At 39.2% G+C, this 24,750-nt stretch overlaps 1 protein-coding gene and 1 long non-coding RNA gene across 2 annotated transcripts in view; one reads left to right on the top strand and one right to left on the bottom strand.

Annotated features, from left to right (window-relative positions):
- Positions 1–1,356: 1,356 nt before the first annotated feature.
- On the top strand, positions 1,357–15,544 carry LOC132028762 (uncharacterized). Its single transcript, XR_009407537.1, has 3 exons — positions 1,357–1,496; positions 7,611–7,750; positions 15,459–15,544. It is a non-coding gene; the product is annotated as an uncharacterized LOC132028762 (long non-coding RNA).
- JMY (junction mediating and regulatory protein, p53 cofactor) overlaps positions 10,456–24,750 on the bottom strand; it is a 110,400-nt gene continuing 96,105 nt past the window's right edge. The window contains exons 9-11 of the mRNA XM_059418128.1: positions 22,686–23,283; positions 20,956–21,266; positions 10,456–15,933 (exon numbers count right to left, since the gene is read on the bottom strand). Coding sequence (XP_059274111.1) covers positions 20,959–21,266; positions 22,686–23,283 — 906 coding nt within the window. The 3' untranslated portion in view covers positions 10,456–15,933; positions 20,956–20,958. The remainder of the gene's footprint in view (positions 15,934–20,955; positions 21,267–22,685; positions 23,284–24,750) is intronic.

The raw sequence follows: 24,750 nt of genomic DNA, 5'->3' as shown, positions 1-24,750 counted from the left end.
TGGTGTATCTCAGATGTGGTGGGCAGCATGGATGAGCCACGCCAGGGTCCAACACCTCCCACCCCTGAGCACTGCCCCAGCAGAGACTTGATCTTCGCAAACTCACGTTGCAGACACCTGCACGTCCACACGGGCCTATCATCAGCACGAGTAAATCCTGCTAGATGACAAAATGACTTGTTGAGCAGGTGGATAATGAAAGTAACTGACCTTACCTTAAATGTGTCCTATGCACATCAATGTAAGAGTGATGCAAGAAATCACTGAAAACACTGTGGGAGAATGGAAGCATTTTCTAGAAAACTCAGTAATGACCAGAATAGATCTATTGCGTTTTTTGCATGCATTAAGTAACTGTGCAGAATTGAGGTGAGTCCTTGAAGGAATATTCTCTGCCTCACTTCCTCTAATCCTTTGATTTGAAATCATTCCCATCATTGAGGTCAAAGGTATTTGGGGCACCTGAACTGGATAATTTACTTTCTCCTCCATTTTCTCTTTACTTATTAGTTAGAAAGGTAGTCTTTTGCTTACCTAAGGGCAGGGGTAGGACTGCTTGTTCAAGTCACTTTTATTTTTTATTTACTAGTTTTTAACCTCTTTTTTTTTTTTTTTTCCTAAAGTCGTCTCCACACCCAGCATAAGGCCCAACACAGGACTTTAACTCAGGACCCTGAGATCACAACTTGAGCTGTGATCGAGAGATACTTAACCAACTGAGCCACTGGGGAGCCCTATTTATTCACTGTTTTTTAAATTAGCGTACCAGCATGCTCTAGTATATCTGTACCTTTCTCTTTTTCTTTTTTTTTATAGATTTTTATTTGTTTATTTCATAGACAGATCACAAGTAGGCAGAGAAGCAGGCAGAGAGAGAGAAAGGGGCAGGCTCCCTGCTGAGCAGAGAGCCCGACATGGAACTCGATCCCGGGACCTTGGGATCATGACCTGAGCCGAAGACAGAGGCTTTAACCCACTGAGCCACGCAGGCACGCCCCGCCTTTCTTTTTTTCTTTTACTCTCTCTTTCTGACAGGGGGAGGGGTAGAGGGAGAGAGAGAGTCTCAAGCATGCTTCACACCGGGGCTCAAACTCACAACCCTGAGATCATGACCTGAATCAAAACCAAGAGTCAGAGGCCCAACTGACTGAGCCTCCCAGGCACCCCCAGGGTCTCTTACCTTTAAAGAGGTTCACCTTTAATCCTCAGAGCTATTGATTTCTTCTTTTCCACTGAGAAACTGAAAAAATTGTGTACTCACGAATTAGCTCCACTTCCTAACTTTCCGTTTGCCCTTCAGACTTCTCCACTCCAGCTTCAGCCCCACGGGCTTCACCAGAATTGCTCTCTCTGCACTCACCAGTACCCTCCATGTCACCCATGCCAGGAGTATTTCGGAGTCCTCATCTGGGCTGACACACTCCTCAGGGGACCGTCTGAGAATCCTTCTCTTGCACATGAAAGAAAACCCAGCTCAAATTGTAGTAAACGAAGGAGTAAGTTTCTTGAATTGTTTTTTAAATAATTTGCTCCTCTCTACTTTTCTTCTCCCAGCATCAATCAGATATTAGATTAGCCGAATTAATCCTCTAATTATATTTTCTATTGCTCGTCTCCTTAGCCTTTTCTTTGACTCAAAGTGTTCCTAGCCTCTACCCTGTAAACCTTGTATTGGATTGGTAATGTCAGCTGTCATGCTTTTTGTTTCTAAGTGTCATTTGCTGCTTTCAATATTTTTATTGTGATACATTCTTGTTTTATAGATGCAGTACTTCACTTTCTTTTTTCCCATTAGAAGTAAAATTTCCTCCTAATCTCTTGTCTGTTTTCCAAGAATTATCTTCTTTAGTTTTTTTGGTTTTTTGGTCTTCATTGTGTAGAGACTTCATTGTGATTCTAAGCAGCCTGTTCACATCTTATAGTGAAACCCTGGGGGCTCTGAGGACGATGAATGGAAAGAGGCTGGCTGGCTGGTGGCTTTGGGATGCATTGATTGGGCTGGGAGGCCAGCTTTGTCATTTGGTAACTCTCCACTCTTCCCCACATGTGGTACCAACATGGCATGGTCTTTTCTCTACAGCCATTTAGTTTCTCCAGAGAGGGATCTTTCAGAGTCCTCTGAGAGGTGTAGATGCCAGCCCAGGCCCATCTCTGAATCAGGCAGGAAAAAACAGCCCGTGGTCTTGGGGCTGTGAAGACAGATTGTAACTTAACCCTACAGTGTTCACCATTCCCCTTGGCCTCCTCTTGTACCTGCTCTTAGAGTCCGTATCTTCTCTGGCTTGTTTATTCCAGAGAATGAATGTCTTGTGTCTTGGAGTGGGAAAGGGTGGGCCAGGGAGTTGGGGGATCTGTTGTTTCTGTTGGGAGACTTCTCACCCCTCTCCTTTGCACTCTTATACCTCATCCCCTCCTCGCAGGGAACACAGTGCCTCCAGAGGCCAGGCCCCTCAGCACTTGGCACACTTGTCAGTACTCGCCGCAGACTCGCGGCAGGTCAGCTCCCTCCACTGTTAAATCATTACTTCCTGTGCATCTTGCAGACACTGACATTTCTTGTCCATAACTTTCTCCTCTTTTGCTCTTTATTCCTTTACCTCCATGTTGGGGATTTAGGAGGGAGTAGCAATAAAAGCACGTTTCAATCCATCATATTTAACTTAAAGTTCTTTGTTGGATTCTTCATATTTTTGGATATTTTGACTCTTTAGGATTGCATTTCTGCAGAACGTCAGAAAATAGAAATCCTGTTTTTCACTTGTGCCCAATTCTTTCTACAAAAAAGTAAACATGAAGGTAAGGTATTTTTTCATTGTTAATATAAATGTTGCCTATTGCATCTTCATTTTGATGTGTGAATGAAATTATGTTCTAATTATTAATGAAGGAAATACATATGATCATCACTGCCTTTCAGGTTGTCCAGGAGCAATCTATTCTAATCTCTGATGTTCTTGCTTCTAAATTACTCTAATCTTTGTGGTTCTTTCTGAGAAATTTTGGCATCATCTTTCGGGAGAATAATAATAGCTCACATTTACATATGTGCCAGGCACTCTTCTATTTCATCCATGTAACAACCGTAGAAGTAGACATTGTCTCCATTTTACAGATGAACAAATTGAAGCACAGAGAAGTAATTTGTCCAAATCCACACAGCTCTATCAGATGTCTCAAGTCCTTGCTGTTAAACACTATGCCATGCTATGCTGCAACATCTTTTTATTTAATGAACATTTTAAAACTCTTCCCATCAAATTCCTCAAGAAGAAACTCACAATATTAAAACACCAAGGAGAGTTTCACACATACACAGACACAAAGACATACAGACACACAAAGCAAATTAAAAGGAGCAGAGAATGGTGTAGACCAGAAGTTTGAGATGAGTTGTTTTTTCCACTGGAGCACTAAATTTGCTCTGATTTCCTGGCAACTAATGAAAAAAAGTGAAATGTTAGATTATATGGTTCTCATTGTTTTGTAGAGCAAGCATGCAAATTATTTTGCAGAGAAAAGTTTTTGGCAACTGAATTCTAAAAGCAATTTCTAGAATTCTAATAAAAGAACTCTACATTAGCGGTTTTATTTTTTAAAGATTTTATTTATCTATTTGAGAGAGAGAAAATACAAGTGGGAGGCAGAGGCAAAGGGACTTGGAGAGGGACAAGTGGACTCCCTGCTGAACAGAGAGCCCCACGTTGGGCTTGATCCCAGGACCCTGAGATCATGACCTGAGCATAAGGCAGAGGCTTAACCCACTGAGCCACCCAGGCATCCCCTATTTTAGCATTAAAAAAAAAAAAAGCAAAAAAACTTTATTGTGAAATTTAACTCAGAAAAATACATAAATATAAGCCCCACCTAACCACACCCTTGTCAGGAAATAGAAGCTTCAGAGCCTCAGAGAACACAAACATGACCATTAACATCATTTTTATGGCAATCATCACTTGGGTTTTTTTTTTGTTTGTTTGTTTGTTTTTAGTTTTATTACCTAAATACCCTGAACACTATAGTTTAGTTTTGCCCATTTTTAAACTTAATATGACTGGAATCATGTATTATTCTTTTTGTCTTTTGTGGCTCAACTTTGTCCGTGAGATTCATGCAAACTGATTTGCATAGCTGTATTAGTTTTTCTGTTCTCCAGCACTTTCCTGTGTGCCAGTACCACATTTGAGGAATATACCACAGTCTGTCCATTCATCTATAGAGGGACATTTGGGTTATTCTGGTTGTTGGCTATGACAGAGAATGTTGCTCTAAGTATCCGTGTGTAGGTCTCCTGACTGAACAGTGCATATTCTAGCCACGTGTCACAGGGTGAGCACAGATCCAACTTTTGTAAATGATGCCTGGCAAGCTTCCAAGAGAGTTGTACAACTGGTATACTACCTCTAGTACTGTCTGGAAGTTCTTTTCTAAATTCTTGAGAACATGGGAAACGGTCAGTTTTTCAAATGGCTAACCATTCTTGAGCGTGCATTGGTATCTTACTTTGGTGTAGTGTTCTCCTTATTGCTATTGAGGTAGACCATCTTTTGTGTGCAGGATCAGCCATTTGAATCTCTTCTATGAACTAACCGCCTACTCAAGGCTCACGCCCAGTTTTCTACTGCATGCTTTTCCTTGACTTCTCCGTTCTTAAACAATGATAGCTTTTATAAATTTAATTTTTACCTGTTTGATACTAGTATAGAGAAATTCTGTTGATACTAAAATACTGGATATTATCAAGCAATTCTTACTAAAGCTCTCTTCGTTCAATAGGTATTTTTGGATTTTCTACATACATAACCATCATACCTGCCAAACAATGTCATTTTATCTTTCTTTCCATCCTTCACCTTTTCTTTCTCCTGCCTAACTGCAGTGTTAGTACCTCTGATACAGTGGTGAAAGGAAGTGGTGACAGAGGGAATCCTTGTCTTCACAGTCTCAAGAGGCGGCTCCATTGCCTTGTAGTGTATGAGACTTCTTCGTTTGCCACTAGGAGAGAGAACTATTGGAGGAATTTTTATGAACTTTTCACTGCGTCAGTCTGAAAGTGATGCTTGTTACTGCTTCTTCCATTTCATTGGTCAGAACTGGTTACGGAGCTCTTCTAACCGCAAGAGTGCTTGCAGATACAGGGGGAAGTGCTGAATTATCTGATCAGCACGACTCTGATAGAGGATAAGGTGGGAGCTACTCAAGAAAGGGGGAGAAGTCCTCATGAGGAGATAACACCCCAGTGCAAACCTGAAGGACGATGTATTCGTTTCCTAGAACTGCTGTAACAAAGTACTACTGACAAGGGGGCTTCACCAAAAGAAATTTATTGTCTCATAGTCTCTGGATGCTAGAAGTCCAAAATCAAGGCATCAGCGGGATTGGTTCCTTCTGAGGACATTGAAGCATCTGTCCAAGCCTCTCTCATCACCTTGCCGATGACCATCTTTACTGTATGTCTCTCCACATTATCTTCCCTCTATGCACATTTGTGTCTAAATTATCCCACTTATAAAGATACTAGTCATAGTGGATTAGGGCCCACTCTAATGACCTTACTTTAACTTGACTATTGCTGTAAAGACCCTATCTCCACATTCTGAGGGTTAGGACTTCAACATTAAGAACTTTGAGGACACAGATAAGTTGGTCATACTAAAAAAGAGAGGGAGAACAATTCTAGGAAGAGGACAGTTCACATAGGTCCTAAAAGATTATACATGTGGCTAGAGCTCAGTAAGCCATGGGCTGGTAGGAAGGGTCAAACCACATCCAACTTTGTAGGCAGACTGTAAGGGGACTTGAGATTTCATTCTAAGTGCAATGGAAAGCAACTGGAAGGTTCTGTACAGGAGAGGGATTTGATCTCATCACTTTGTGGGTGGGGAGTAAGTTGAAAAGAGACAAGTATGTCATGGAAGGATCAGTTAGGAGGCTAGTGCAGTAATCTAGGTGAGAGCTGAAGATTGTCTACTAAAGAGATAAGGGTAGTAAGGGACAGAGAAAGCAAAGGAAGGATCCAGATACAAAGTGGAGCTAGGCTTCATAGGACTTGTCGACGAACTCGATGTGGATGGTGAGGGGGGAGAAAGGCAGCAAGGAGAATCTGGAGGTTCCTAATTGTAGAACAGGATGATTGTGGAAGATGAGCAAATCTGGGTTTTGATGGGCTGGGTCCAGGGCACCATTTTGGACATGTTATGTTTGAGATATGCATGGGGCATCCAAATGAAGAGACCATCAGGCAGTTGAATACATACAGATCTAGAGTTCTGAAAAGAGGAACAGGCCAGAAAAAAAAACAAAAAAACAAAAAAAAAACAAAAACCCATCTGGGAATCATCGTAACACATCATTTAGAATCCATGGAAGAGTGAGACTAACCAGGAAGAGAGTTATGGAGAAAGTCCAGAAATTTTTAGAAATAGGTATTTATTTCTACATCCATGAAAGCCTAAGTATGAAGTCATCATAGCTTGTAGCTAATGTAGCGAAGGCACTGCTGGAGTTGGTGAGGTACTGTGTCTAGGTGTTGCCTTCTGATGATTCAACATAATGTCCTACCAGAGCTTAGAGAACATCACAAAAACTTATAGTTGACGTTAGAAAACTTTTCAGCAAGTGCTGGGACCCAGTAAACTTCTGGTTGTACTTTATGATGAGCCTTGGAAGTTCTAACAGAAGAGGCAATAGAGTTAACAGTTTCAAAAACTGTGCAATTGACCTGTATACTTGCCAGGTAGGCCACCCTATTTCTGAAAAGAGGTAGGTCACAAATTAGCCTACATGGAAGACCTAATAATTTTAAGCAGATCTGAACTACTAGACACTTGCAATTTTACTCCAAAATCCCACAGGTTTTGGTCTTTAAGCATGAAAAACATGATTCTGGCCTACAACATGTTTAGATGTTGTCGCCAACTGGACTACTTCCACCATGGAAACATAGTATGGCTTTTTTAAAATGTAATTTTGTATAAGATTATTTAACAATATGTCCACGTTCGCTACAGTAAGTTTCTTCTTGTCATCTTACTCTTCTCCTAAGTCACTTAATGGTGCTTATTTATTCTTCTGGCTTAAGTGTACCACATACACAAAATTTAAAAAAAATTTAGAGATAAGTTTTATTATTCTGAGTCTTTCCTAAGAAGTTTTAGGAGTAACTATATGATTGATTCCTGCCAGACTCCATCCTTTCCATTAAAAAAGGGTTACAAAAACATAAGGTTTTTTAGTTTGCTAGTCTTTCATCGTTGATTACATACACAAAATGTCTATTGATGGAAGGTATTCAAGCGCCCTTGGGGATAACGGTTTCTGGTAGTAAACTGTTCCAACAGAAATTGGCCAGTGGACTTAATTGCTGCTAAGGCTTTTCTTCAAAATCCATATTCATAGACTTGCAATGACTTGATTAAAGCATTTATTTATATATTTACTTATTTTTTGTTAAAGCATTATTTAGTATTACTCTTACATAAAGGGCCTCCAGATCAGGGGGAATTGGCCCGTTACTGGGAATGTTGTTGCTCTAGAAGCATCTAAAAAGAAGTAAGTTGTTGATGGGGTGCCTGGATGGCTCACTCAGTTGAATGTCTGTCTCTTGATTTCAGCTCACGTCATGATCTCGGGGTCCTGGGATCAAGCCCTGTGTTGAGCGCTGTGCTCAGTGGGAAGTCAGCTTGAGGATTCTTTCTCCCTCTGCTTCTCCCCCAACTTGTGCAGCTTGGAGACATCACTGGAAGTGAAACAGGTAACTGTAGGCATATTGTGTGGGTATAGATGTTCCTATGACTCCTCTTGCAAAAACTGCGTAGTAGGGAACAAATTTCCTCCATCGACACTGCCTGTGAGCCCTGTGACTAACCATAACTGCAGTCTGTAACTGACTTTATTTGAATTTACATCTTGTTGTCTTGGATACTTTGTTTTTAAACTTCTTGAAATTTTTTACTTAGTTTCTCTACCACATCTCAACACAGGAGACTAGGGTCTAGTTATAGCGTAGAACGAGCTCTTTTCAAGACAGTCTAATATTAAAGCTGAGCACTTGGACCTTACAGGGTTAAGAGTGAAGTTGAAGTTGCTGTGGGGAATGATGGAGGGGTTAAGCCAAAGCTGCAAACATAGTAGATGCCGTGGACAATTTAATACCCAAACCCTTTATTTTTTTCTGTGCCTCAAATGATTAGTAACATTTGTAGAATCGTGAAGGTTCCATCAGATTCTATAAATCCTCTTATATCGTAACTTTCTTATTCCCCTATTTGCAGTGTTCTAAGGATGTTGACACACAGGGAGGGTCGTGTTTGCCCATATGCTTTCCAAATTAACACTCAGTGGATGGAATTTAGATGGTGTTGACAGAAGAGAAGCATTTTAGGCAGATACCTGTGCAGGTGGAAAGGCATGAGATGAGCATGTAAAATGGGAGATACCAGAGCTAACGGCTTAGAATGGAGACCAAAGCCTGCTCAAAGAAAGCCTTATATATTGGTGCATGGTGTCCCTAAGCCAGTGTGGAGGCAGGAAGTCTAGCAGCATATTGACTGTATTGGAAGCCTGGCCACTGGAATTAGTGAGAGGGATGAACATGAGATCAGAAAGATGCTTAATGGCCTGGCTTTATGGAGCCATTCTCAGCAACAGCCAAGAGTGGATGGAGGGAGGCAAGGAGGGAAAGAAGTAGGAGGGAGCTGTGATTAGAGGACAGAACAGAACTCAGGGAGAACGAATGGGTCATCACCCTGTTAGACGTTAAGAAGTTGACAGACTGCCACCTTCAGAGAAATAAGAGAGCACACAACTTGTTAGCAAGAGGATCTTGTGAATGGGTATGATTATTAGTGGAGAGAGATCTGGAGAAAATGCTAACAGTAAGGAACAAAGTTTCTGATGAGCAACTAAGTTGTAGGGTCTCTAGAGAAAGGGTACAAATGTAGTAACTTGGCAGAGGGACAGTGTGTTTCGGAAAGAAGATCAAACTTCACTATCAATAGCTGTCAGAATGTGCTGGAATGTTGGTATTTAAAAAAAATTTTTTTTAATTATTTATTTATTTGACAGAGATTACAAGTAGTCAGAGAGGCAAGCAGAGAGAGAGGAGGAAGCAGGCTCCCCGCCGAGCAGAGAGCCCGATGCGGGGCTCGATCCCAGGACCCCGGGATCATGACCTGAGCCAAAGGCAGAGGCTTTAACCCACTGAGCCACTCAGGTGCCCCGGAATGTTTGTATTTCTGCATCAAAGAATTCTAAACGTCTCCCAAACAGCTCCCTGTAGCAAAGAATTCAGGTTGAATCCATCCTGGATGAGGTTTTGACCCAGTTTATGGAATTTAGCAAGGCCAGCATGAATGACAAATGGAAGGACTGAGGAATTCTATCAGGCCTAGATATCCAGAAGATATTTTTGTTTTTTACCTGACTTAGTAAAGATGGCTAATCCAACAGAGAGATTATCCAGGGAGGCTATCCTAAGCCAACCACACCCGACTTCATAAGGGATGCACCAGGTACTAGGATTCTTCTCAAGTACTGTGTTGAGAGATGTATTAATGGACATAAGTTTAATTCAGAGAAGATACTGTGCCAGTTTGGCTAGATCTCCTCTTATTAAATCCATTCTCTATATTCTCGTAGAAAAACTATTCAGTAATCAAAGCCTCTGGCTAGTTTCAGATTTATTTGCAGAAGGAATACATGGAATTAACTTCTCCCTTGGGAGAACTGTCTCACTTCTTAATACAGAATCCTGGAACTGGCAAAGAATCAAATCCCACTGTGTTCAGCCCATCATTTTATAAATTATGGCTTGGGGAAGGAAGGAGGAAGGGAGGGAAAGAAGGAAGGAAGAAATCATTTAATACCAGGCTGTGAACATTCTTACGTAAGAACTAGATAGCCCCAGTAATAAAAAATCAGAAACAAAAATTCTGTTCTCTCAGGGAGCAAAAGTGACTTGAACTGCACAAGGAGAGATGGAACTGGTGGTGCTCTTACTTGGGGACTGAGCAGCACCTGGGATCTGCCCTTAAATGTATGCCTCTTGCATGCTGGGAGCTGTATCAAGTCAGCACTGGATAAGGGTATCGCTGCGTTCCGGTTAAGCTAGTCCCATGCTTAAGTGTAGAGCCAATAATCTCAAATTTAAATAGTCACAGATGGCTTGCTAAAATGAAAGGCATTTAAAGACCTTCCAAATTTTGAAAGTCAACACTGCCAAACTATGTGGATAGCTACACAGACAACATGGATAAGGCTTTTATTAGCATAAATTCAGCAACCGTTAAACTACTTCATTATAAAGAGCAGTCAGGAAGAGGCCGAAGTACAGGGGTAGAAGAGTCTCTGAAGCCTGTTCATCATGTTAGAGCAAATTCACAACTTGCTGTGCTCCTTCTCTTTGAAATGAAGTGACAATATCTACCACGAGTGCTATTTTAAACAAACAAAATGAAGTTTAACTCAATAAATATCTTTTATTAAAGAAAAAAAGGAATATTGTTAAGCACCAAAACTGCATGTTGTTACATTGCATGTACAAGAAGAGAAGGTGATTGCAGTACTTGCGGTACAAGTACTTACTTCTGAAGTCATGAGTGTAAAAAACATGAAAATACAAAGCAATACAATAATTACAACGCAGAAAAGTTGCACTAAAGAGCAAAAGGCAACAGTCAAAACAATTATTGGAGATTTCAGAGTATTGCTATAAATTAGCCTGCTTAGTTTTTTCTTTGTACTTTTAATACTTTAGAATATTAATGGAGCATATTTAAGTATTGTAAATTTGCAAGAGTTGGCATTTACAATCCACTGTGCACACTTCCGTTTAATGTACAGTGGTAAAGCCATCTTTAAAAGCCAAGCACAATGTGCTAGTGTTTTGCTTCTACCATTATAATATTGCACAAAGCTAGTAAATGGTGAATTGGTTTGCCATTGTAGTTTTCATTTAACCAGAAAGGCTAAAAAACATGTCAGTTTCAGTAGCCCTAATGGGCTTTAATCATGCAAAATTATCTGTAGCCTTCAATTTTTCACAAACTATATATTGTGGTTTCACACTTGGCAAGACATACAGTACGAGAAACTCAATGAGACAGTGGGGATTCTGTCCAAGTCAAAGAAGTTGAAGTCACTGTCTGGGTGGTATTGTCTATCCCTCTGGGTTCATAATTGAAGAGAAAATGCCATCTTGTGATCATGAAGACTTCTTAAAACCAATATAATTAGTACTGGGAAAAGCTAGAATAACTTGTTACACTCTTGGATAGTTAACCATAGAACATGCAAGTTTAAAAAAAAAACCAAAAAACCCAAAACTTCCCTTGTTAAAATTCACCTCTATAACCAACACCCATATCTTTGTGTATACATCTAAAAATCACTTCCCACTGTCTTTCTTTCCTCTCCACCCTTAATTCCCCCAAATTGAGCCACCCTTAGTTATAAATGATTTTTTAAAAAACTAACAAAAAACTTTTCCTTAACTCTCAAAACAAATGACTGCTTTGAGTTTCAATGTGAAATAGCCTTGATGAAGTATTTATTATATGTCAACCTCCGAGGTATTTTCTGTACATGCACCTTACAGTGGCATAATAAAAGTGGGGAAGGGGAGAAACACTTATAAATTTGAATTCAATCAATTAAACCCCTCAAATACCAAGCTGTACATTTATGCTTGTGGGCAAAACAGAACATTTTAGAATGAACATATCTTCCAAATAACCCAATGGGCAAACACACCACATGTGCGCGTGCACACGCACACACAGGACCCCGATTTCTTCTCACTCTTAAAAAAAAAAACCCTCTGTTTACATACATGATAGCTTAGGCAGCAATATAAACTCATTTTGTAGGAAAAACTTTTAAATTAGACTATTTATAGAATAAAAAACACCATTGCTTCAATTTACAAAGCAATTAGGCAGAGATCCCTCTCTAGGTGCTTTAACTAAAGAGCACTTTGCAGCAAAGTTCAGAAGTAACTACTGAATTGTTCAGCAGCACTAACTAAACGCAACATGCTTCAACAGTAAGGTGCTTCCATTCTCTTACCTCTTCCATCTGGAATATATCTTGCCTGTCAGTCCTCTAACACTAAGCATAGCTTTTCTCATATGCTAAGCTAGAAATGTGAAATAAAATCTGCTTACAATGCACATTTAACTTTATATTATCATTTAAATTCAGTGCAAGAATTAGGTAAAACTTGTTAAGGTTTCTGCTCTTATTATCAAACGGCTGCAAGTTAACAATGCATCTGCCACAGTTTTTAAATGTTTTTACAGCTGTTCAAAATGCTTTCTTACAAATAGCCTGGAAATAATGTTATGCAATCTGAGCTCCCTGATAAGGCCTTTAAGGAACCTCTTACTATAGAACTTGACAGATTGGTATCTGGTATTATTATGTGCATAATAATTAAATTATAAAGGTTATTAAAAAAAAAACAACAGAAAACAAAAACACCGACCACCCCAAGACCTTATATTTAGTGGAAGAAAAAACTTTCCTTAGGCTAAGACTAAACTGACTTAGGCATTATCTTAAATTTATACACAAATTCAATGAATGCAATTAAAAAATGAAATCTTAAGGAATGTATAAAATTAACTTTTGTTAACTGTACACTGGTCCCATTCCAAACAGAGGATGCTGCCCGTTCATTTTTGTTCCACTGATAGGAGTTTTAATTCTTAGTGCCTTCTATGGCCGAAGTATGCCTCAGAATTTAACACATTTTATGGCAAAGTGGTCATGCCATATGTTACCAAAAACTGCTGTACAGTTCAGCTTTGTAGAAACAAGGATTTTTGCCCCATTTTTACAGAGTAAATCAAAGTGCTGAAAATTCCCTGTGGTTTCACACAATGAGGAAAATCCCATATTCCCACTGTGTTAACTACTACACCTGATCAACATCATTTACAATTGCATCTAAATTTGTTAAAATGAACAACTAGGACAACTAGTGAATGATTGTTCTTAGGCCGCTCATAAACTCAAAATCTATATATAGACATACATCAGGTAAGGAAGGTAACTGCTCATCTTTAAAAAATCTTCTTTAGCCAGGTGTTTCGTCAGAAAGCTACATCACAGTACCAGCCAGGTCTGAGATTAGGAATAACTTCCCTCAAAGTACCACACTGGTTATAGACACAGCACTGTGACTAAGTGGGAGAACAATTTAAAAATGGCATTCAAGTGAGCAGTAACCTTAACCTTAAAATACCCTCAAGTTACCTATTTGTTTTCCTATTTAAAATATATTAGTGTCGAGGACTAGATTGGTAAACGGACTTCTAAAGGGATTCGGCACAAGCAAGCAGCTGTTTGTGGATTCTTTTGACAGAAAGGATACATTGAGATAAAACTCTCAAATATTTTAAACCATAGAAATAGTATGTGGGCAAGTTTGGAACTTAAAACATGTGGTCATCTATAAATACTATCCTAATTAAATATATTAAAATTTAATATTAAGGGCAAAGACACTGCTTTTTTTAAGGGCGGGGTGGTGGTGGTGGTGGGAATTATGCTTACAAAACCGTTGGGTTCCAAAACTGCTTTAAAATTAACATGAGGGAAAAAAAAATTAACTTGAGGATTCAACTGGTAATCTCATCTTGGACAACTGGACTGTAGTTATCTGAAATTTAAACATTGTGAGAACTCCCAAGGTGGATGATCTGCAGTAACTTGTAATTCTGTGGAGGCAGGAATTTGAATCTTAAGGATGGAAAATAGGTGTAGTAGAGAAAGTTTATTTAGCAGAGAATAAGCAGAGCTGGTTGTTAACGAGGCTTTGCTTTAACCTACTCATCATTTTCAAGAGAGATAATCTTCATGAAGTGCCACAGTGGGATGTACACAGAGTTTCAGATGCACCCCTAAAGGATTCACAAGGGTCTGTACCCACTCCAGAGTACTGGAGACTTAGCAGAACATGGTTCTGGAAGACAAATTACAGTATCCATTTGTAATCGAGCCTGTCTTCTGATGGAATCCCAGCTGTAACTGGGGAGCAAATTCCTAACAGATAAAAGTTCTAGTGCTTTTGCTGTTAATTTAAAATGTTAAGTTCTGTATTTTTCTAAATATCAATGAATGAAAAAACTTATTCATATGCATCCAAAGGCTTAAAATTGATACATGATTTTTTTAAGGTTTGTAAATTTGCTTAAACATTTTTTTTCACCAAATTATATTAATCAAACCAATCATTCTTTTGGTTGAAAAGCACTCTTCAATGTTTTACTGAAGGAAATGAGGAAAATTCCTCATCCACCTCTCCCACTGTGGGATAAAGATTGAGTCTCTACATTAGATATATATTTTAATCTTCCAAGATATAGGAATAACATAAGAATAAAACTAATGTATTGTGAAAAAAAACTGTGCAAAAGTTCCTACTCTCGTCAATAAACAGAAATTTTTCTCCATAATTATTTTAAAGGAAATACATCTTAAAGTGACAAAGGTGTAAGCATTTTTTTCTCTCTTCTGAAAAACCAATTCATATACATTGGAGGGCTTTTACTCCGGGACTGCTTTCTGGGTCTAGGACAGAGAAATGCCTCAGAAGAAATAAAGGTTCTTTTTGGTACATCAGTCCTTACTTAACTCCCTTCATATAAAGGCCAAAATCTGTCTGATGCAGAATTACACTTTACAGAATACTGTAGACTGGGTCCAACATATCTACCTTCATTCAAGCCCACAACACTCTTGCTGAGAATTCATAATGGCTCCATTCATATAAATGCGTCCTTCAGGACTCCTTATAGCAAAATCAGCACCTAGAACTACATACATAGGTTTTAAAAGGTCTACTGACAATAACAAAGGTCCTCTCCCCAAGTTCCACTCGAAACATGTGAAGATAGTGAAATGCCAGCCAAGGAGGCTTTTCTGCCTGTCTACTTTCTGCATATCTGTAGAGTGCACTTCACTGTGGAGCATAAAAAGAAAAACTTAAATGGTGCATGTTAAACAGACGAGATCTGCATCCCTATTACTGAATCCTCATTTCTGATTCTCAGTAGGAAAGTCACGTTGAATTACACTAATCAAGCAATCGTTCAAACAAAAGGACTAAAAATAATCTGAATTATCAAGTTACAAAGTATTGCTTTTCATAAACAAAGCTGCACATGAAATTCAAACTATTATAAATTCACAATTATGAAGAGCTATTTAAAAGCATGGAAATTTTTACTTCAAAACCTTACAAAGTGAGTATGTGGTCTTTTAAAAATATGCATGTTTAATGTATCATGTTGTGGTAAACACATTAAGTGTATCTCCATGGTTATGTATCTTTTCAGATGTTGAACATCTTTATGAAAACTCCTTTGGAGATGAGTAATGTGGAAATTTTCAGTGCATTTCCATCTGATTCTTTCCAATTCCTGTCCTATAGCTATCATGATAAACTTCTTTTTCAGAGTGTCGCACTATTTATACAAGCTGATATAGAAGAAGCTCTGTGTTTTCAAGCAGAGGACTATTCAGTGCACTTAAAGATGGATTTCAAAGCAGTCCCGACACAGCTCACAGTAGATCTCTGTCAACCCAGTGTTTTTCCAACTCGGAGCGACCCCTAGCTTGACTGGCCACTACAAGGATGAACATGGGTGGACAGGAGGGGAAGGTGCTTAAAAAACCAGGCATCTCTGGAAGGCCTTTTCTTCATTGCATCGGGAGCACTGCACATCTAAAACTCATGTTACCCACCAAATACTGGACTGACTGCAAAAGTGGTAACTTGCCAATTGTGCTTCCATTTTTTTCATACCACTGAGCCAACACACTTTGCATCTTGTGGAATCCAGTTGGGGAAATCACACATTAAACTTTTGTTTTCCAAAAACAAATCTTTGATCTTTAACTGTAGGTGTTTTTTTCTTTCTGTTGAGTCACCTGTTCACAAATAAAAAAAAATAGTGTATTAAAAAATATTGACTTATTAAAGACAGTGTGGCCTTTTATTATTTTTTTTTATTTTTAAAGATTTTATTTATTTATTTGACAGAAAGAGATCATAAGCAGACAGAGAGAGGGGAAGGGAAGCAGGTTCCCTGCTGAGCAGAGAGCCCAATGCGGGGCTCGATCCCAGAGCTCTGGGATCATGACCTGAGCCGAAGGCAGAGGCTTTAACCCACTGAACCACCCAGGCACCCCCAGTGTGGTCTTTTAAAAATATGCCATGTTAAATGTAACATGTTGTTGTAAACACATATGTGTTCCTGCACAACTTTTGCCGTACCTGACACGATTTTTCTTACATTTGTAAAGGTAGTATATAAGAAACATGTTTTTTTAAAAAAATGCATTTGTAAAAGCAATAAAAATAAAAACAAAATAATTAGAATACAACTTTGAACACTTTAAAGGTTGTTAGATTCACTTTTATTCCTTTTACTCTAACACTTTGTCAGAACTATACAATAAAAAGGACCAAATACAGTCTAAAATATCAGCCTCATAAACTGCCAGTATATTTAGCATTAAATGAAACTTCAAAAATTCACTAGAAAGTGAGTTTTTGTTATAATGGCATTTGGAGGACAGGTTTAGTACCGATCTTCAAAGAGATGTTTTAGCTAAGTTTCAGCATTAGTTGTGCTTGAGATCTATGGCTTACACACAGCACAGGAGCACTTACATGAAAAAGTTCCTTGTTAGATAAAAAGGAACACGCACATAAATCAAGTCCTAGCTTATTTTATTAGAGTTCTGCATTATCTAACACTATAGCTACATGTGGCTTTGGAGCATTTGAAATGTGGTACTATGAGAAAATGAATTTTTAATTTGATTTAAATTAAAATCTGAAGCTGTATAAAATATGTCTCCATTAAATACTATTTTACTGTTCTGTAGGACATTTCAACTTTAACCACTGAATACTTAGCATCCAAATTGAGGTGTGCTACTAGTATAAAGTGTAAAATACAAACTGGATTTTGAAGACTCGTTAAAAAAAGTAAACTACAGCATTAATTTTTTATATTGATAGCATGTTGAAATATACTATTTTTGGATCCGTTGTATAAAATAAAGCATTACTGAAGTCAATTTCATGTTTCCTTTTACCTTTTCAATGTGACTATGAGAACTATTTACATTGTATCTGTGGATTGTATTGTAGTCCTATCAGACAGTGTTATAGTTACTTCTTTTTTTTTTTTTTTTTAAAGATTTATTTATTTATTTGACATGGAGAGATCACAAGTAGGCAGAGAGGCAGGCAGAGAGAGAGAGGAGGAAGCAGGCTCCCCGCTGAGCAGAGAGCCCGATGCGGGACTCGATCCCAGGACCCTGAGATCATGACCTGAGCTGAAGGCAGCGGCCTAACCCACTGAGCCACCCAGGCGCCCCGTGTTATAGTTACTTCTTAAAGGAGGAACCTGCAGAAAACTAATTAGAAACTCAATATAAAGCCTATATAATTGTATTTCCTTATATAGAAATTTCCTTCAAGGACACTATTACCTACAGCTATTGCTGAGATGAATTTTATTATTTTTTTGAAAGATTTTATTTATTTGAGAGAGGGAGAGTATGCACAAGCAGGGTAAAGGAGCAGAGGGAAAGGGAGAAGCAGGCTCCCCACAGACCCCCAACCTGAGATCATGACCTGGGCCAAAGGCAGAGGCTTCACTAACTGAGCCACCGGGGTGCCCTACTGAGAAGAGTTTTAAAGCAAGCTGTACAAGGCAGAACAGGAGATATTCACTTTTTATTTCAAGAAGTTTTGAGAAATTTTTTCCCGAAAAGCTAATTAGTGATTTAAAAACTTCAAGAAACTGATTTTTAACAGGAAATACGAATTACAGACTTTTAGCCATCTATAGATGAGCATCTAAAAGTTTAGTCTTTATAAACAATTTGCCAAGACCCCATACAAGGCAGTGAAAATAGCTCCTTTATCATTGCCTGCTCAAATTGGTGGGGATTGCAACTAGAATATGGTTTGCTTCTGGTATAGGATACACAGTTTTATCCTAAGTAATTTTGCAGATATCTGAGCTCATGTGTTTTCTGAGAGTATTTCACTGTTTCTCTCAACATTATAATATATAAACCAGCCATAAGTAATAATCAATCAGCCAAAAAAAAAATTGGGGGCAATTTTCAAAATGGTATTCATTGTGGATATATTCTTAACATTGACTCTAAGGGTAAATTAGTAGCTAAAAGCTAAAAATAACCACCCAAGCACTTGAACATATGAAATGCTGTTGCCATATCTACATGCTGGGCAGGATCTGGTGGGAAGGGTGAAAACAAATGGAGATGATGGGCTGGTATGAGCAACTGCTGATGGGCCATGTACCCCACCTGGGCTACTGTGGGCAGCAGCTGTAATCCAAAGACGAAAACACCCCCCCCCCCAAAATTTTTTTTTTTTAAATTTGACTGAGATCACAAATAGGCAGAGAGGCAGGCAGAGAGAGAGAGAGAGAGAGGGAGAGGGAGAGGGGAAGGGAAGCAGGCTCCCTGCAGAGCAGAGAACCCGATGCGGGGCTCGATCCCAGAACCTGGGATCATGACCTGAGCTGAAGGCAGAGGCTTTAACCTACTGAGCCACCCAGGCACCCCGAAAACACTCATTTTTTAAAGGCCCAACTGTGCAGTTAACTAATCAGTGCCTATAATGGTAGTTTTAGGCATAGGAGCAGCTCACTGAGAAGCTCCAAGCAAGAGACAAGGGGATAGGTAGCACTGTGAAGTGGTAGAAAATCTACAAATAATACCCAGTTAGACACCCTGAATTCCTAGACATAGTCACACAGTGAGTAGATGTGTGACTTCTACAAAGCACAGTGTAGATACTTAGGGCCTCTATAAATAGAGGATAGAGGGATACTAACAGCCCAATACCCAAGGCAGGATAGTAGTGCTACTATTGAATGCTGGCTGGAGCACACTAAAAAAGGTAATATACAACCACTTTTCGAGGGGAATGCGATTTTTCACGACCTTTTTTTGTTAAGCCTACTGATCAGTGCAGACACTGATGGGGAGAGGTAGGGATGGGAGCATAGCAGAAGAACATCTACATTTTCCTGATGGAGCCATGCCCAGAAGGTGCAGGTAAAATTGCTTTTGGTAGTATTTTATTCGACATATCCCAAATAGTATCTTTCAATATGTTAGTAATATTAAAAAACTAATGACATAATTTACCTTTTTTTTGTATTAAGTCTTCAAAATCCAGATGTATGCCTGCATGTACATCAGATCTATTCAGTATGAGTCCAAGGGAGTGAAAGCCAAGAATGTGCATTTTTAATAAGCTCCCAGGTAGTTCTTATGATCAGGCATATTTCAGAATCACTTCGATAACAAGTTAAGTTTATTATTCCTTCACCTACTTCCTTTCCAGGACTATGAATCCCCCCCCCCCCCCCGCCCCATGGTGAATGTTGTAAAGCCCACAGAAACACAGTCAGTCAAGAGAGCATAAGATACTTAAAAGAATATATGTGCATATTTGCATTACAGTTTGCAGAAGTTACATTTCAGTTAGGACTACTGTTAGATTTTATCTTTACTGACTCTATATTCAGCATAATTTGTGCCACAGAACTATATAATTAGCTTACTAAAATGTGTTCAAGTCAAAACTCTATTACTTTAAGAGAACCCCAAATGTGTTACCAGTACCACAGGGGTACTCAATAAGACACGCATACACTTATTAGGTATTTACTGTATTAACTGCAATTTTATCTGCATCATGCAGTAACTAGGATAGGTCTTAAAATGATAAATCTTCATTTTATAAGCTTAGAAAGCTAAATAATCAGACAATGCAATAATTTTTCTAAACTGATCTTAGAAAATTCCTTTGTAGGCAGCTAAGAAGACATCAAAATTCAATATACATAATTTGTACCTGAAATACTTTAGTCAGAAAAGGCCTTTTATGTATGTATGTATGTATGTATGTATTCATTCATTCATTTTAAAGACGTTTTTTATTTATTTGTCAGAGAAAGAGAGAAAGCACAGGCTGGAGAGCGGCAGGCACAGGGAGAAGCAGGCGCTCTGCTGAGCGGGGAGCCTGATGCAGGGCTCAATCGCAGGATGCTGGGATCATGACCTGAGCCGAAGGCAGATGCATAACCAACTGAGCCATCCAGGTATCCTGCCTTCTCTCTCTCTCTCTTTTTTTTTTTTTTTTTAAAGATTTTATTTATTTGTCAGAGAGAGAGAGAGAGCGCGCAAGCGAGCGAGCACAGGCAGACAGAGTGGCAGGCAGAGGCAGAGGGAGAAGCAGGCTCCCTGCTGAACAAGGAGCCTGATGTGGGACTCGATCCCAGGACGCTGGGATCATGACCTGAGCCAAAGGCAGCCGCCGAACCAACTGAGCCACCCAGGTGTCCCACCTGCCTTCTCTGTTTTTAAAACAAGAAGTAAGACTGTCACTTTACTGGAATAAGACTGTCCTCTTTATTTGGGCTATAGCTATACTGTAGAAATTTTAATTTCTTTATATTTTTAAAGATTTTATTTATTTATTTGAGAGAGTGTGTGAATGAACAAGACAGCACAAGCAGGGTAAAGAACAGAGGGAGAAGCAGGCTTCCCACTGAGCATAGGACCCTCCCACCTCATCCCCACCAAAAATGTCCTGGGATCATGAACTGGGCCAAAGGCAGCCATTTAACCGAGTAAGCCACCCAGGCACACCTACTGTAGAAATTTTTAACAAGCAGGATATAAACACAGCATTTATGTAACAGTATCTTTGAAAAGCATTTTATTTTAGGTTCCCAGAAACTACACAAAACCTGAAGTTCATAAATCTATGGTCCATGCTATAACTGAGCTGTATAATAATAAACCTCATGAATAAAATAGAACAGACTTCACCATTTAATATAAAAGCTGTATCACTGAATGCTACAAAAAGAATATAAGACCATTTACCTGTTAATTTTCCCAATCTGTGCAAGGCAAAGCTTCCTCTTCATCCTCTGACTCAGGGGACGCTTCTTTGATTCTTCTAAGAGCTTCATGGATGCTCCGTGTTAGAGGGTCTGTGTCAGGCAGAAGTGTGAAGGATTCTCTCAGCACTTCCTTCTGTACCTTCTTCAATTTTACCCCTTTCCTGATTTGTGCCAAGATATTATTACTATCATCTTCATCAGGAAAAGGAGGCAGAGTTCGCTGTTCAACCTTTTTCAGATGAAAACTACCACGCTTCAAGGAAGCTAGCACCTCATCCATGGGTGAGCTCACTTAACAAATGAAAGAGAATAATTACAGTTAGGATCATAATTACAGTGCAATTAGAAACCTCTAGACTTTAGGACTGTGCTAGCCAAGGACACTGAAAACAACACAGACCACGAAATGTCGACTGAAGGTTTCCCAGAAACAGATGGGATCTCAATTGTGCTTGTTTAAACAAACAAAGCCACAACATCCAGATTCCAATTCCAAGTTATTATCTCTATTATTTCCCATGTAAGAGAAGCAAGCAGATTGGGAGCTGGAAGGTGGTCTTTGGGAATACAATGGGTGAGACTCCCAAAGGATTTCCATAATGCAACAGCTCAATCTAAATTCAGACAACATCTGAGTTACAAATATAATTTTAAAGAACTAAGTTTTGGGCACCTGGGTGGCTCAGTGGGTTAAGCCACTGCCTTCGGCTCAGGTCATGATCTCAGGGTCCTGGGATTGAGTCCCACATCGGGCTCTCTGCTCAGCAGGGAGCCTGCTTCCTCCTCTCTCTCTCTCTCTGCCTGCCTCTCTGCCTACTTGTGATCTCTGTCTGTCAAAAAAATAAAATAAAATCTTAAAAAAAAAAAAAAGAACTAAGTTTTGATTCACTATGGTGATTTTTAAATTTTTTTCAAGAGATTTTTAAATTATTATTATTAAATAAACTCTATCCCCCATGTGGGGTTCGAACTCATGCCCCTGAGGATCAAGAGTTGCATGCTTTACTGACTGAGCCAACCAGGTGCCCGGACTACAGTGACTTCTGTTTTTTCCACTTAGCTGTTTTACATATAAAATTCTACTCCAGTTATGGTAAAAATATTTAATGTATGATCTCTCAGATTAAAATTTAATATACAAATTATTTTATATAATGTTCTCCCAATGAAAGCCATGGACCAGGATTATAACGGTTTTATTAAGGCATATATGGCATGCTGTAAATTATGTATGCTACTCCCCATCCTTCCTTGCTTTTTTATACAAAGAGTATACCAAGGCCCTCAATAAATTTGTGACCAAATGTTACATGGTCCTGCCAATGTCATCCTAGTGTGACAGTCCTGCCCAGCTAGCTTACATTTTCTGGTGTGAATACCTTGTTATTTCCTAGGTTTAAAATCAGATTTTCTTTTTAACACAGAAGGAGTCACTTACTATGTATTACCAGATAGACCAAATATCACTTCAAAATATTTTTAGAACATCCCTAAGAGCTCAAGAAGGTGCACATTTCTGTGTCTGTACACATTTGCTGATGCGGACTGGGAGAATTTGTGCCAAGCTGTGACTCTGCAAACCTCTTTACTATCGAATAATGTCCAAAAAGAAAATGTTTTAAGCTCTGTAGGGTGCTATGAAATATAATGTCCTTTGATTATGTCTTAACTTACTCAACACATGAATATAAACATGTCTGTTTAACTTACCTCTTCTCCTCTGTAAACCTTCAGCAGTCTTTTTCAGCTTCTTCCTGGCACTGACCAGCTGGCTGCTGTCAAAGAGATGTGCTGAGGGTGCACTCGCAGACTTTGGGATCCTCTTCTCATTCCCCTCTGTTATAGGCAGACCTTTCTCCAGTATCTCTAGGGAGCTGTCCTTAGCAACAGGCAAAGGGGGTGGTGGAGGGGGAGGGGGAGGCGGGGGTGGGGGAGGTGGTGTTGGGGGAAGAGGTGGGGGGAGTGGAGCTGTGGTAATAGAACCTGGTTCGAGGTCAATATTATTCAAAACTGGAAGAGATACAGTGGACGGCAGTTCAGAGGTAACACCACTGAGAGGTAATGAAGTGGCTTCAAGTTGTGCTAATGAAGTATCTTCAAGTTGTGAGAGGCTTTGGGCTTCTGTTTTCTGTGATGACCCAAGCTTCCCTCTTCCTTCCTCCACCTTTTCACTTTTCTCTTCTGGCTGGAGCGCTCCTGGCAGAGGGTCACACTGGTCTTCACAGGGCACAGGACTGGCTGTGCTTCTTCTTCTGGCATGAGCCAGTCGCAATCTGGTTGATTTAAGTATGACTTGGCCAGGGTACCTCTAAAAAATCAGAAGTTATGACTGGTCAAATTACAGTAAAACAATTTATGAACAAATGGCTATTATCTCCTGATGCAAAATGTTATTTTGGAGCTTTTGTGATTTTTCAGGGAAAGTGCTTTTAAACAGTTAAACAGAAGACTAGAATACCAAAGCATAATACCTTTCAACAATTATCACTGAGCCCTATTTGCTTGCCAACTCCTTTATCAAGGCCCTATCCCCTGTTACCCACTTAAGAAGCCAACTGTTCAGAATTATTAGAGGATTTGAAGATTTTTAATGACTGAAATTAGTAATTTAAATGGCAAAATAGCAAGATAAAAATACGAAACATAAATGATATTGGTATATAGAAAGCTATGAAACTATTAGCTTCTTACATGTATTTTCACAAGCTTACAGTTCAAAACGTTAATTTTTCATTTTTTAAAGCATTTCCTGGTATTCAAAAAACTCTCAAAACAGTATGTACATTTTTATGATGGAAGAAGAGGGAATACAATTTTAAGTACTAACATACAGAACTCTTATTCTATCTTTTACTGTAGTAAAACCTAGCATTAATGGATTTGGTGAACAACATTTACTTAACACAAGGTTTATCCTTGTCAGCACAGATAGGAAGTTAGACTCCTGAACACTTACATAACTAGAACCATTCAGCTTCAACACAGCTCCAAGGAAATGTTTGGCTGCTGTGTACTAGCATCCAGCATCCTGGATTAGCCTGGCAAGAGAACTGCCAAACCACTTCTCATGTAAGCTGATCCACTCTCTAATTCTGCCAGGGTCATTTCCATAGATTGTTACCATAGGTTACTGTATGTGCTATTAATAACAAGTTGATGCCTAAAATGGATAGTCAGTTGTGAACTAATTAATTTTATAAAACAACAACAAAAATCCAGGTTTGCCAAAGGCTGTGATGATCCTTTCATACTACTGAAATGATAGGCCAAAACCACGAAGTTGCTGTTGCTGTACACAAATGGAAGAAAGGTATGGGGTGCTTGGGTGGCACAGTCACTTACATGACCAACTCTTGGTTTCAGTTCAGGTCATAATCTCAGGGTTGTGAAATCGAGCCCTGTGTCAGGCTCCACGCTCACTGCTGAAGACTCTCTCTCCTTCTCCTTCTGCCCCTGCCCCCACTCATTCTCCCTCTCAAATGATAAATCTTTAATACCTACACTAATGAATGGGAGAAAGGTAGTCCTGTAATCACACATTAATTTTTAAAAAATATTTTATTTGTTATTGTTTATTTGAGAGAAGAGAGGGGGTGGAGAATCTGGAGTACACCCTGCCAAGCGCAGAGATGGACGTGGAGCTTGATCTTTCAATCCTGAAATCATGACCTGAGAGAAAATCAAGAGTCAGACACTTAACCAACCTACTCACCCAGGAACCCCTAAAGTAACTGTCTTTTTTTGGTTTTGTTCAAATTCAAGTTTGTTAACAAAT

This window comes from Mustela nigripes, chromosome 12, assembly GCF_022355385.1.
Source record: "Mustela nigripes isolate SB6536 chromosome 12, MUSNIG.SB6536, whole genome shotgun sequence".
NCBI lineage: Eukaryota > Metazoa > Chordata > Mammalia > Carnivora > Mustelidae > Mustela > Mustela nigripes.
The sequence above is the reverse complement of the archived record's forward strand: the minus strand, read 5'-3'. Positions and strand labels throughout refer to the sequence as shown.